This window comes from Halyomorpha halys, unplaced genomic scaffold (genome assembly GCF_000696795.3).
Source record: "Halyomorpha halys isolate HHAL.00 unplaced genomic scaffold, Hhal_1.1 Scaffold1234.1, whole genome shotgun sequence".
Lineage (NCBI taxonomy): Eukaryota > Metazoa > Arthropoda > Insecta > Hemiptera > Pentatomidae > Halyomorpha > Halyomorpha halys.
The window spans coordinates 567793-583543 of NW_027109882.1; the positions used below are offsets into that span (position 1 = coordinate 567793).

Below are 15751 nucleotides of genomic sequence, written 5' to 3' on the forward strand. Positions count from 1 at the left end.
ATTTTTTTTTTTTATTTTAGTATGTATGTGATCATTTATCAATATTACCTATTGCCCACAACTGTGTGGCAGATTGTAATATCTATCAATAAATAAATCTCTTCTTCTATCATACAAGTCTATTGGAAAATAAGACCATATTGACCAGACGAGTTGGACACATTCGATGAGCCCAAGAATACTTACTGCCAGAAATATCTAGGCCAACACGTAGACAGTGTACCACTAACTGTTAAACACACAGACTGCAAGCATTTGATAGACATCTTATTACCATATAATTTGGCAACGATAATAGACCTCACATTGTGGAAATATTTGTATATGCTTTCTGCATATTTCTTGCTGGCGTTATTGTATATATATATATTTGCATATTTATATTACCACTCCCCCCCCCAAAAAAAGTTTTTAAATTTGAATTGATTGAGAAAAGTATAAATAATTTGAGAGAGCGAGATTAGAAAAAGAAGGTTTAACGAATTTAATCATGAAAAATTAATTTTTTTTTTTTGGCATTAAGATGTTGTGAAAAACTAAAAATACGCATGCATTAGGTCCATATTAAACAAACATAGTAGCTGAAGTCAGCACAGGTTTTGTTGAAAAATAAAGAAAAACAAATTTGTGTATTTTTTAAAAAATAATTGAATCGCTCTGTTATATTTGACATAAAGTTTCCATTATTATTATCCTATAGTGCGAATAACTATAATTAGATTAATATTCACTTGGCTTATATTGATATGGTTGGAACAAAGAATAATGAGTAACAACTAGCCCAATTAAACAATTTTTTTTCTACAACCGGTTTATGTAGTAAGTAATGTTTCAGGGCTAATGAAGTAATTAGAAATAATATAAAAACGTGTTTCTTAGAAGTATCGTTTCGAAAAAAAAATAATAATTCTTCCAAATTAAAACATAAATATTATTGTATAAACAACACACATATTTGTAAATATATGAACATTAATATTAATTTGGAGCTATATTTATCTCTAGAATGTTAAACATTTATTTAAAATCTTATTAAATTATTGAATTTGGGCTAATATAGCTATGAAAATGTATTTTTTAAAAAATAGTATGAAATATTTAGATTACAAACAAAGAATATTCAAGATACGATAGTCCGATATGACAGTCTCTTCTAGTAGAACTTAGAAAATGATTATAAATGGTGTTTTGTCCTAATTAAAAAAAATATTTTTGCAAAAGAAATTGTCCCGTCTTGATTTCTTACTTTTAAGCTAAAAACCCAATTAACGGCATCACGAGTAATTAATTAATCGTATAAATAATTCATGCATTCAGGAACGTCATACTATTGTTTTAATTCATACAGAATCAATTTCGAAAAAAATGTATTTATTTCTCACTAATTTTCCTGTAATATATATATATAAATACTCATGTATTTTTGAGCTTAAGTTGCAAAAGAGACCTATGTAAAACTGTAGATTTTGTTTCTCTCTAAATCGTAGTAACGAATAAAATATATAATTTCTTTCTCCCAAAACAAATACATTTTGCTAATTCTACAGATATTACTTGACCATTTTAGCAACACAGTGAGATATTAATTACTTCCCAGATCTATGGTATTATAACCTAGAAGGTTTTTAAAAAGTTCTGATAATTTAAAAATTATTTTTACAAAGTCCAACTTTATGATCTTTCATTTTTTTCCAAATATATTTAAAAAGGTGTCATACAATTTTTTTTTAATGGTTTTTCTCTCATGACATTTTTTAAAACACCAAAAAATCCTACACATTCTTTACTCCACAATATTTTATGTCCGTGTCATCGTTTAGGATCGATTTTACGGTTCATTCAAATGAGGATGGGATCTTGATGAAAAGTTTAGAGCAGTCCTGAAAATTCACTCATTTAATTTTTTTAAGATGCTGAATACGAATTTCTATTTTGTGTCTTATTTATATTATATTTTATATTGATTATGAATTGATTTTTATTTTGGCTAATATCCCATAAACGATGTATAGTTAAACCTAATTGAATAATAGAGTATTCCATTCAATTTTTATTTAAGTTATTATTTTTTTTTGAAAAGCCGCTTCGTTTTGAATTGAGCGCTAGAAGAATTATGTGGCGAAATATAGTCCAACCATATGGAGACCGAAAATTAATGAAATGAGAAACATTTCAGGTCACAAACTGGAAAATTTCAGTACCCCCAAAAAAATAAATGAGCAATTTTTTGTTTGTAACTCTTTAATAGTTTTTACTGAAACATCTTTTTGGAACGCATTTGAGAATATTACGTTCCGTAATTTCGAATATTACTGAATTAAAAAGTAAGCCGCTAAAAACAAATATCATCGAAATAAAAACTGTAGATAATTTCCTCTTTTTTCATTTAATATTGAATAAATAATTTTAGATTAATTATGTTATATATTCTTGTTTGAGAGTGGTTTAGTTTATTCTTAATTTAAAACAAATTTGATCCTTTCTCCTCTCTCAACTCTACTCTTTACAACCTTTCCAACGTTTCGACCCTCAGGCCATTCTCAAGGATACCTTCATATTGATGTAATTTCCATTTTCAAATCGAAGCGAGGTTCTGTTTTAAGTTGCAAATGTGAATGAAGGAAGGAAGAAAAGTGTTTTATAAAAGGTTTAAATCTAAGAAAAAATTATATAGGAAAGGTTATTAGCCTGCATATTTAAGATTTGAAAAAGGAAATGACATCAAAATGAAGGTATCCTTGAGAATGGCCTGAGTGTAAACGTTGGAAAAGTTGTAAAGAGTAGAGTTGAGAGAGGAGAAAGGATCAAATTTGTTTTAAATTAAGAATAAATATTTTTATTAAGACCTTTTTCAATAGATCAAAAAAGACCATTTTTTCATATTATAAAAAATATTATTTACCCAAACCTCACTGGAATGCATCTTATACCGCACAGTACATAAACATAGGATGCATTTCACCCCTTCTCACCCTTTCGACAATACCAATGTAAGTCGATCACAACACACTTTTAACATAAAAAGTAGATCTTATATTCTATCTTATAATACTCTTATTTACTTATGTACTATTTAACTCATAATATTTAGCTCATTTACTATATGCATCTTGCATACAGTTGTGAGTTCAACTAATATATTTTTGTTAAAATAATGGAAAAATGCTATGGTAAAATCAAATGAAAACGTGGCATATTTTATATGTTAACATTGGTCATTTGGATTACAAAGCAACTAATGTCCATATTCCCTTGACAGAATAAAATACTAAGCAGACATTTCAAATTAAAACCAATGTAATATTATTCGTATTATATGCATATTTTTTTTTATAGCAAGTTATATCCATATATGTAAGCGGAATGATCCGAAGATTGATCAATGCATCACGAACTCTATCAATGCCTTAAGACAAAAACTCATCGAAGGTAACTAAAATATATAAAATTGAATGATCAAAATCATACAACGCTTTATTCAGAAAATAATTTTTAAAAAATTTCAGGGATTCCGGAATTGGAAGTACCTACACTTGATCCATTGTTGTTTGACGAATTTATCATATCTGATGGAGGCCACCTGAAAGCGATCGGCACCAATGTTGTTGTCAGAGGAGCCTCTAATTATAAAATTACTAGTTTGAAGTAAGATAATTTTAAAATATTATTTACTTTTATTTTTCTATTAAAGAAGTCATTCACAAAGCATGTCATGAATGATAAACATATTCTATGTAAAATTAACCCTTAGTCCTCAAAGAAAGAGTCTAATCCGACCCAGAGCCCAGCTAAGTTATTTTGAATGCAACATTCTTTATAATTGATCAATACAAATTTTAAAGACAATTTAATTCAGACTATTAATATCTTTAAAATTAAATATTCGTATTCATTACTTTTTTAGAAAGGAGCAACGTTGAGATCAAATAATTTTAAAAACGAATATTTCATGATTCATTAAATTTTATGCTAAAAAAGTATAGATAAATCGGAAATTATTGTACTTTTAATAGATTCTTGCTGGTAATTTATCAATTTTTTTTTTAAATACTTTTCATTTGACGTATCTTTTTATTTTTTTTTACCTCCTTCCTGATCATTTCTGACATACGGGGTGTTATCTACAGGTGACCAAACTATTCTAACCATGGTACGAGGTCAAGTTTTTCATTTTGTGGGACCGCTGCTCACTGAAAACGGTCAGTACCGCGTCAACCACCTGAGCTACAGACGGCCCCTCATTTGACTTATCTAATTACTAGACAATATTGTAATGAATTGTAATTAATTGAAAAAATCTTTAAACTAGTATATATAATCAATCGATCAGTAATCAATAACCATAATATTTTTTAATGGTTCATATGAGTATCTTGTTAACTGATATAACTCGGCATATTTTAACCGTGTCACTTAATGAAAACTGTCCTTATTTAAAATAAGAATAATTGTTCGTTTGAGTTCCTAAGTTAGCAGAATCCTCTCAAGAATGCTTGACAAGCATGCATGCTTCAAATTCAATCACCGAGCGGTTTCAGCATTATGTGTAGGTTCCAATACTTCACAATTTCAATAAATTTCCCCCTCCCCCACAAAAAAATACTAAAGTTCATTACTAGCTGATTTTCTGTATTTTGAAAGTTTATGGCTTCCTGGACTGATTGTAAAAATATTGAAAACTGGAATTTTTACTTTCCTATAAAACGAATATATATTTAGGAACAGTATTGGTATCGTGCAAAATTTCGAATTTGAGTATTCGAACGAAATACACAATGTAAGACCAAATTACCTAGTCTCGCATAATGGTCAGTGTGAACAACCTGGCTTAAAACCGAAACTGGAATTAAATAATAATAAATAAAATAATAAATAAGTTGGGTCACAACAGGAGTGTGACAGTAACATTTTCAACAAAATCGACCGACCGAAAGTGTCTTTATAGAGTCACCTTTTTTCGATTTTCTTAAAAATGAACATAGCGATTTTGATTAAACTCGCTATGTCAAAGTACAATCAGATGGTGTTTAATATCAGCTTTGATTAAACTCGCTATGTCAAAGTACAATCCGATGGTGATTAATATCATCTTTGATTAAACTCGACATGTCAAAGTACAATCAGATGGTGTTTAATATCAGCTTTGATTAAACTCGACGTGTCAAAGTACAATCAGATGGTGTTTAATATCACCTTTGATTAAACTCGACATGTCAAAGTACAATCAGATGGTGTTCAATATCAGCTTTGATTAAACTCGACATGTCAAAGTACAATCAGATGGTGTTTAATATCAGCTTTGATTAAACTCGACATGTCAAAGTATTTAATATCAGCTATCTCCTATCCCCTACGAAATAATCTAATAGGGCTTAAATCAAGAATTTTAAATAAAATCGTACCTTTAATTTTGTTTATTAAAAAAAAAAAACTGTTCTTATTGTTAGCAATAATAAACAATGGTTAAATACAAAATATTAAAGAATTTTATAAATAACTAAAAGACAAAAAGGGAAAAAATAGAGACATCCGATTTGAACATGGAAAGCCGAGACCGCCTGATCTGCCCCGATTGCATCACGGCTTCTTAATCTTTTGTTAAACTTAAGACTGTTTAAACTTTTGTATTCACGGCCGTAACAAAATTTATATTTGTTATTTCCATTTCGAGAAACCATGAAATACGAAATTTTATAGCAACAGAAAAATAAAAAACAAAATAGTTGTAATTTCCGCGAGCCCATCTTTTTATTCGAAACTTGGGGACGTAAGTAGGGTAGTAAATCAAATGGCCGCACATCAGATTTTTTAATGTAATTTTAATAAAATCAAATTACAGGGCGGACGTCAACAAATTGATTTTTAACATCGTAGTGGAATTTCCCTTCTTGGTCATTGTTGCTGACTATAACGTCAACATGAAGATATTGGCTATCAACCTTGAGGGAAAGGGACCTCTGCAGTCAAACAATAGTAAGATATTTTAATTTTACTTTTATATTTAATTTTAATCCCATAAGCAAGGAGTAAAAAATAAGATCTGTATGAACTTTCCCAGAAGAAACTTCAAAAGCTCATTAGACTTTTTTTTTATAGCATCTTTATTAACATTTACAATTGTACATGATAATACATCCAGTAAATCTGATGTAAGATCACAATGGCATGATACAGACATGTAGAGAAACTACCCATTACTAGCAGTCTAATAACTTTTTTATATTAGGTCACGAACTTGTTTTCAGGCAATTCGGAAGATTGTCAGGAATAGAAGAAGAAGCAAAGTTAGAAACTAATGGCTATGGGTGGTTAGTGAGTTTACAATGGAAGGAATGATATCTGATTCTGGCTAGATCAGTTACATAAAGAACATTAAGGTCTTTATGGATGATTTTATTTGTGAGGAAGTAAGAAGCATTGAGGATGTTACAAATGATCTTCGGTTGTAAGGATTGGATACGAAAGGAATTCGATTATTGGAGCCCCAAAGCTCAACTCCATATGTCCAGATAGGCCTTATTATAGTCATGTAGATCAGTCTCTAGTAAGTGCTTTATTAGTCGGAATCAACGTTCAGTTTTCTTTTTTTTCAATATTGAGTGAGAACTTCAAATTAGTCGTTTGTCGAGACCTAGTGCAACGGATCTATTCTACAGGGGTAAGAGCAACATTATTAAAGTAGCAGTTGGTAGATGAAGATGAAGATTAAAGGTGATTTGATGGGATTTATTTTTTTCCTCCAATTTCGGCACCATTCTTCAAGGGTTGTGATATGGGATTGGAGAGTTTGTGATACATTTAAAGGGTTATTAATAACTGTGAGTACATATGCGCTATCGGCATAAATGGTGAGGATAGTAATAGGATTGGTTGGGATGTCAGCTGTATAGACTGCGTAAAGGATGGGACCTTGAGGAACACCAGCAGACTGAGAGAAGAAGGATGAATAGGATCCATTATGGTTTAATTTTAATAATTTATCAGTGAGGAACGAACGGATGCCGAGAAAGTATGTAGGAGGTAGGAATTCATGGAGTTTGTAAAGCAGTCGTGGATGCAGACTCGATCAAAAGCTCTAAATCAAAAACACTCCGGCGCTCCAAAGAAGACGAAACAGTGTCCACCACACGTTGACATTGCTGGATAGTGGAGTGGAATGTTAGTAATCCAAACTAGTTATCTGGGATTATATGACTAGATTTTAGGGTGAGGTATAGGCGTTTCAACATGATTTTTTTTAGGATTTTGCCTATAACAGGTAATAGAGAGATAGAATAGATGGGTATTCTGGCGGCTTTTAGGTTTTAGGTATCACTTTGAATATAGGTAATTTCCATGGGTCAGAAAAATATGTTAAACGGATAACAACTTTACATGTGTAGGTGAGGAATAGGATGGCTTTTTGACGAAGAAGTTTTAGGATGTGGGATGTTAGTACTTAGGTCGTATCCCGGAACTTAAAGGGTAGATAATCTCTGAATGATGCTAAATATTTCTGAAGGATGGAATCCATTAGGAGAGGTCATTGCAATGGGATGGTCATTTCGAGCGGAATATTTAGTTCTGCTTCAATACGTTTAAGGTGAATAGGGTTATCAACGATATCAGGATCCGGAATAAAAGTTTTAGTAAGGTGTTCGCAATTTTTGCTCATTAGTTTTGGTCCAGATTTGGGATGCGATGAAAAGTGGATAGTTAAAATCATTTAAATTTCAGATGCTGTTTAGTGAATTGTCAGTAGTTGTAAGATTTTCTAGAAATTTTGAATTTTCTAATATCTGCTTTTAGTTTTTTAGTCAATTTAGTTCCCAAAAAACTTAAAATCATTGTAATATCTTATATTTATTAATAAAAAATATATATTAGAATTTTATCGTTAATATTATTATTTTAAGTCTTTTATTTAATTGATAACGCAGAATATAAGTTTCCACTGCAAAATACACGATACTTGACGACAACTTCTTATTGAATCTATTAAACTAAATACAAGTTAGGGAGGATGCTGTTAAAAATCACATCTCTAAATGAATATTGTAAAAATAAAATATATGGTTATTTTAAGAAAAGATTGTGATTTGGGAGGTAAAAATTATATATAGAAAAAATAATTTAGAATACGCAGTGAAATTTTCTTTTTTTTATTAAACCACCACATCTCAGTTAAAAGTATTTTCATCCACCATCTGCTTCTTTCAGTCGTCCTCTGCTGTCAGTACCCAGTTCCTTACTCACTCGATATTGTCAGTATCTCCTGCCACACCATCTGATCATATAAGTTTTGAACTTCCTCTCTTCTATGTTTCATGAATTGACTGTGCTAGCAGTATTTTTAGAAGTTCTCCATTCGTCTCTCAGACAATATGCTCTGCGTGTGTTAGACGCCTCAACTTCCTTGTTCTGGTAAGATCAGGCTTCCAAAGTCAGGATCCTGGCTAGTCCACCACTTCCATTCTTCTTCAACTTGTTTTCTTCCAAAATTCGGTAAAAGACTTTTCATTCAAACTTCAGATATTTTTTTTGTAGAGTTAGTATTGTCCAACACTCAGATCCATACAGCAGCACGGGGCGTAGCAAAGTTATATATGAAAGCCGATTTTGGCGTAGTGTAAAAAACAAACAATTAATGCAGGTAGTATCGGCAACGAGGTTATAGCCTGATTGTAATTATTGTCTAATCTATTATTTTTAAATTAATCTTATTTTTCGTTTACTTTTTAACATGTTAGTTATTGTTCTTAAATGATTTTTTTTGTTTCAGCTGATGTTTCTGTTCATATGGTTGTGAAGGCAAGCAAAATCCAGAAAGCTGGGGGAACTTATGTTCTATTCGATAATATGGATTTGAAAATCAAATGGAAAGATTACAATATCAGGCTTGAAAATTTATTTGGTGGGGATAAACTTTTGGGTATGTAGTAATGAATTATAACCTTTAATACAATTAAATTATTTTAACATATTAGATGTCAGATCATCACTTTCTAAGAGTGACCTGAAAACTGAAAAATTCAAAGAAACCTCATTTCATTTAAAGTATTGTAGTTAACCTTCTTTTCTTGTTTTTTACTAACCCAACAAAAATCAGCTTACATAAAAATTTCATTTTTTAAATTTAAAGAATAAACTATCATAAACACAGGATTCACTGTGCTATTGAAACATGCAAGATCATTGGAAAGAATTGAAATGATAAGTGCACTTTAGAATAAATTTTTTTAAGAAATGTATTATAAAATAACAATTGCACTTCTTCATATTAGTCCTCTAATTTGAAGCAGTGGTGATAGCAGGTGAGAGAAAGAGACCTATTGGTCAACCTCGCTGGTTTCACAGAAAACAAAGTATACTCCAGAAATGCGAAGTGACAAAACTCTAAATGTCCACTATTCCGACACTAGACCGTTACCTCATACTTTTTACCCACCTTTAAGTAAATGTGAGTCAATGTCATACTTCTTTAGCCATGGAAAACTCAGGTTTCTGGCAACGTGACCTCATCGAGAGTGCTAATCTGTTTTAAAATACAAATGTGACAGCTAACAAAGTAGGTGAAGCAGAGGAAAACATCTTCATTATGCTTTATTGGAGAATACACATTACTTTACGCAACTTCAACCTTTCCAGTTTATCTACCACTAAAGAAGCTTCCAGGATCCTGTCGGGTGCAGAGATCAAGGAATTTTCCCAAGGCTCGTGTTGAGGAATGAGCTGGCACCTTATCCAGATAACACTCAATAGGTGAAAAAAAGAATATGGATATTTCTGTAAAAAAAAACATCCACAAATCATCGTAAGTATGCGCAAAGACTTAAAGATAAAGAAGATCTGGATAGAATGCGCGTTCATACTGTCAGTTAACCAGAACAGGAAGTCGACAAGGCAAGTAAGCAAAGAAAGAAGCCCAGAACAAGGACGCTTGGGAGTAAATATATTTTAATAGTGGACCTTCCAAGAGATCGAGATGCAAACATTTTTTTTTTTTAATTTCACGTAACTTTTCAGGCCTAGATTGAATATTTGCATGTGATTTGAGTCGGTTATAGAGAAGAGCCTTTTGGGTTTATTATTTTTTTTTTCTTTCCTGTAACTCGATACCATAATGTACTGGTTAAAAAACAAAACAATCTTCTTACACCATTTGACGAAAATGATAATGTACTAGGTAGGTGACTTTTTCGACGTTCTTTTCATATTCTAATAGTTAATTCAACCGCAATCGTTCCTTTAATTTTCTTAACTTAATAGCGCTGCGTTAAGAAGTTTAAGTTAAGTTTAAGTTTAGGTTCTTCCTCTAGGCCTATAAAAAAAATTAAATTAAAATCCGTACTTTTACAACCCATGAAGGGTTAAGGGTGCAGTACTTTGTAAGGAATACTGTCTAGGTCTATAGATTTAGGTGAAAGCTGGATACCTATTAGTGTAGTCATTACAAATCTCCATCTCGGGAGTTCATTCTACGCACATCTTCTCATGGGTCTCTTTCATTGAAGACATATTTATTTCTTCTTGTCTAATATTTTGCATGTGTGTGGCCTAGGTTACTGCTCCATTTAAGACTGTCATGTGTTACGTTGTCTTCTATTTTCATCAAATCTTTATTCAAGCAATCATAAATATTTGGGTTATACTCTAAACCCCTAATTCATTAAACTCTCTTCATAATTCAATATGGGCCATATATAATTATTAATTAAAAGGGAAGTAAAATTACTAACCTGATTGCCATTATTTGTATAATAATTAAATTTACTCTTGTATTTTACAAAATTTTCATTATTTAGCGAAATAAACCATGAATGAAAATGAATGGGAAAATGAGAGTTCATCTTAACAAAGAATTTTTTTTTTTAATTTTCCAAAAGCATTAATCATATAAAATATTTTTATTATTTTATATTTTAGGTGAAGCAGTCAATGTTGCTCTCAACGAAAACAAACAAGTGATGATAGAACTAATCAGGCCTATGTTAGAGAAAAAGATTGCTGAAAAGTTACTTGGTATTGCAAACAAGATCACTCAACACTTCACCTACGGCGAACTTTTCCCAGCAAAGTAATGTTTTCAGCCTCTCCTTAAAGAAAAGTGATCAAATCTAATCATTATATATCATGTAAAAATCAAGTATTCAGAATAATATTATTAAACATAGTAATCTAAATTAAGCAACGAGCAATTGATTTCTTATAATTGTGATAATTTGAAAGCAATGGAATATACGTAAATTAATATTTACTTATTGATGTAAATAATATAATAAAAATAAATTATTATTTTCACTATTTTGTTTATTTTAACGGCCTATTTATAATAAGTATCCTATTAACTTTCTAATCTCGTCTCAAATTCTATTTTTCTCGCTTCGGCGCATAATAAGAATAATTATTTTTTTACTAGGAGAGAGAGAAGTACTTTATTCATCTATGCTGCCTATATACATCAGGTTGCTACATCACACAGTATACTAATCAATCCGTAATCGGACATATATAAATTACATATAATTACATGGTATAATAAAATAGAAAGAAAACATTTTTTTCCCCTACAGTTTCCTTTTACAATCAATTTCAGTCTATACACCAAATACAAATATTTCAATTCATTCCTTTTTTTCTTTCCCTATTCTGTTCCTTCGATTTCACCAATTCACAATTTTGAATTCACTCGATCAACAAATTCACTCTCCCGAATTCACCCTTCTAGATTCTCTCCAGTGACCGGCTAAACAAATTCACAATCATACCATTGATAGTAGTCACAGCAGTAGATCAGTTTACCAAAAAACAAACAAATAAATACATTTTACGAGTACAAGACTAACACATAGATTCAAAGGAAGATATAATAAAAAGCCGGTTACAAGAATACTTGAATGGATAAATAAGATTAAAAAAATAAAAATAAATAAATAATATTACTAATAAAATAAAATAATTTAATGAATAAATAAGTTAAAACACACAAATCGACAGGTCCACATTTTAAAATAAATCAATAAAACAAAGAATAATCTCCGAGCTAATTCCTATGCAGGTGATGGTGTATGATCCCCAGGGAGTCCAAAATAATATTTTCTGCTAAGATCGCAATATCCCCGGTGCTAACACCTAGGCCTTCTAAGAAGCTCCTTATTCTATCTGGTATTGTTCCGCGAGATCCAAACCAGAGACCTCTCACGGTGAACTCTCTGTCTCCGAAGGTCTCCCGGAATTTTTTCCTTAGGGAAAGGGACGCTTTTTTCATATATTTCCTTTCCACTCCACTTTCTTGTTCGAGGTCATTACTTTCAAATCTGACCGTCGGATCCAAGACCAGAGCCGTGCCTCCGATTTTTGTAAATGCAACAATATCGGCATATCTTACGGATCCGTCGGTGCCAACACAATAGACCTCCTCGAAGCAGGTGAAGTCTTTTCTTTCAAGGAACTTCATCAATTCTTCCTTGACCCTGTGGTGCCGGCGTCTTATAAGGAGGGACTTATTGGCGGCACTTTCCCAGCACATGTGCTGGTGTTTCAGACTCTCTGCCGCATTTGCGACAGAGGGACCCAACTTCTCCTTGCTGTCCACTGGCTCCTGGGACTTCACGCAGAGGTGCGTTGTTGATGTTAAGTTTCAGGGCGTTCGCCCATTCTGACCCCGAGAGTACCTGCTTCTCACACACATATCTATTAGCTCTCGGGGTCTCTTTGAAATGGCGAACACCAATACCCTGCCACTTGCAACTGGCCCATTCTTCGAAAGCTTTCTTACGCAACGACTGCCGTAGAGCTCTAACACTTTTGTTGCCCTTATCCACCCCAAGTCTATCAGCACATGCCGTTCGAAGAGATATAGGTTTGTATTTGGAACTAATCCCCTCAAAGACGGATTTTTTTTTTAGTTTGTTCTTTTTTATGGTCTGTTTTTGTTATGAAAAGTCGTGTCGTAAACCGACTAAATCCTATAATGATGTGTTACCCCTGTCGAACAGATCACACAAAGATGAAAAGACAGGAAATTGCACGTTGATGTACAGCTCTTATTATAAGGCCTACTGGACATACGGAGTTCAGCTTTGGGGCTCCACTAAACCTTCGAATTCCTCTCGTATCCAATCCTTACAACCCAAAAACCTTCGTAAAATCCTCAATCCTACTTACTTGTCACAAATAAAATTACCATGTTCCATATGTAACCAATCTAGCCCGAACCCGATATCAATCCTTCCATTATCAACTTCCTAACCCACTATTTTCAAACCTTGCTTCCTCTTCCATTTCCGGCAATCCTCCATAGTACCAGAAAAGAAGATGGCCTCAAGACATTCTAATGTAGAAATGTAATTAGAGTTTGCCAATGGTTAGTTTGTCTACATGCCTGTATCATAATATTGTGATCTTACATCAAATTTGCTAGCTATATTTTTATGTAAATACAGTTATAAATGTCAATAAATAAATTTTAAAAAGTCTAGAAAAATCTTTTCGTCAAAAATGAGTTTTTTCGGGGGTTAAGAGTGATTGATTGAAGTCTTATTTGGAAATTTCATTTTGAAAAAGATTATTTCTTTGTTAAAAAAAAATATACTGAATGACACAATGGTGGGCAAGGAACTTAAATGCCAAACATTTTTAATTTTTTGCTCGGTGCTCACTATCTTCAAAACTATGAAGTAAAAGATAAAATTAATATTTTTTTACATCAGATAGAAGAGATCTTTAATCTCAACAGATCACAATACACAGTTTTTCAAAAACCAAAATTTTTATCAAAGGACGATAAATAAAGATTTTGGAAATTCATTTTGGGAAATATGCTAATGGGAAAAATGGTACTCCTAATTTTAGCCAACATCGTGGAAACGTCTATAGTCACGAATATATTCACTATCGACAAATTTCTGATACATTTAACTGACTTTAATGTGAGCGCTACATTCAAAGATATAACGATCAAAATGGTTTTAAAACTTCAGTATGCATGCAAAAAAAAAAAATTCCATTATTTTATTTAAATATGGAAAATAAAATAAAACAACCATAATAAAGCCAAATTTAATTATTTATTAAACAGTTGGCACAGGTACAATTCGTAATCAATTTAATTATACGAAACAATGTTAGTCGAAATTTCATAGTGCGACTAAAATTTCTAGAAAAATACATTTTAAAGATTTACAATACAGATTGTATATTGATTTGATAGATGAATTTTTCGAAGTATTGTCCATTATTTTAATTACAGTATGAAATATAAAATTTAATACTTTTTCAATAAGGTTTGCATGGCGCAAAGTAAATTTTGCACTTAATTCTAGTAAAGTGAAATTAAAAAAATATTATACATATGAATAATGCTTCATTCTTATTGTTATATTTATTATTATTCCGGAAATAGTTCTTCAAACGTGAAATTTTTCGTTATTTTGTCTGTTATGTCAAGTAATGTGTTTGATACGACTCGTTCTAGAGTTGGAAGAATCGCGTCCAACAATTCCTTTTTGTTCTGGTTCAGAGCGGCGTTGACCGCCTCACCTATAAACAAAGTAATAAAGAATGATAATAATTGTTTATTAGCTTTATTTTGGATAATTTTATAATACAAATTTTATGGACTATTCCTTAAAAGTATATTAAAGTACTAATTTTTAATAAGGTTTATCACACAAAGGAAACAATACGAAATTATTATCATAAGATCATATATTAAACTTTAATTAAATAATGTGATCATTATTCATTAAGTATCTCATTTCCTTAACATAAATGAATAATTTAAACATAATTATATGATAATATATAAGATAGTATGATAAATATGCTATTCCATTTTTACCTAATCGCCTATCACCGTTAAAAAGATTTTCTAGCTTGACGTTGTAGTTTTTCCATTTCAACTTCAGCTCTAACGTATCAAACTTTGCGTACGTCTTTCCATTTCTGACTTCCTTGTGCCCTTTCAAGATGGCGTTCGCATTAATGTCAGCTGTAAAAATGAATATTGAATTATTGAATAATAATCATAATTGAAGATGTAAATACGAAGGTTAACAAATAATCGAGACGTGTGGGAAAGTACGTCACCAAATTTTTGACGTCAATTTGTAACCGACTCTGAGATTAGAATTTTTTTTTTTCATTTTCATCTAAAAGCTGAGTAGATTGAACAAATATTGAAATCTAGAGTCACCAGCAATGTTTTCATTGATTAAATACTACATGAATGAAAACAGAACTCAATTCTGTTTAACTAGTTCGGAACATGTGATATTATCACTTACTGTTGTTTGACTGAAGAGGTCCATTTCCTTTTAGGACCAATGCCAGAATTCTCATGTTAACATCATAGTTAGCATCTACCTGAATGTACGGGAAGTGAAGGCCGATGAAAAATGTCAGTTTGGGGATGTTTGATCTGAAATAGAAATTTTTATTGAAACCAAAAAATAATTATCAGGAAATTGAAAATATATATATTTATAAGATATTTGAAGAACAATTTAAATCATTTATTGATTGGAGAAGATGGCCGGGGGAGGGGAGGGGTGGTCTGGTTCCGTTTTTACACCCCCTTTATATATTGATACATTTTATTACTTTTTGGTCTCTCATTATTTTACAATTTACACCTTTTTACGTTAGTTTTTTCCTTTTTTTTTTTTTTTTTTTTTATTGAATATTTTATCTCTACGATCTTTTGACCTTTAGATTTCTGTTTATATAACATCTTTTGCCGACCTGAACTCTAGTGGCTTTTCCTGCAATT

The 15751-nt window shown here is 31.3% G+C and overlaps 2 protein-coding genes across 3 annotated transcripts in view; one reads left to right on the forward strand and one right to left on the reverse strand.

The window, feature by feature from the left end:
• Positions 1 to 11283, forward strand: part of LOC106688924 (protein takeout) — a 42648-nt gene extending 31365 nt beyond the window's left edge. For both annotated transcript variants that reach the window (XM_067048045.1, XM_014433623.3), the window contains exons 2-6: positions 3337 to 3429; positions 3507 to 3645; positions 5840 to 5973; positions 8762 to 8911; positions 10906 to 11283. In XM_067048045.1, coding sequence (XP_066904146.1) covers positions 3337 to 3429; positions 3507 to 3645; positions 5840 to 5973; positions 8762 to 8911; positions 10906 to 11060 — 671 coding nt within the window. In that variant the 3' untranslated portion in view covers positions 11061 to 11283. The remainder of the gene's footprint in view (positions 1 to 3336; positions 3430 to 3506; positions 3646 to 5839; positions 5974 to 8761; positions 8912 to 10905) is intronic.
• A 2746-nt stretch (positions 11284 to 14029) lies between these two features.
• LOC106688916 (protein takeout) lies at positions 14030 to 15400 on the reverse strand (the record flags this gene model as incomplete). The annotated part of the gene is given in 3 exon segments (XM_067048048.1): positions 14030 to 14520; positions 14822 to 14971; positions 15267 to 15400. Coding segments are annotated over 3 exon segments (436 nt in total), but the record flags the coding sequence as incomplete, so codon positions are not given.
• Between the last annotated feature and the right edge of the window lie 351 nt (positions 15401 to 15751).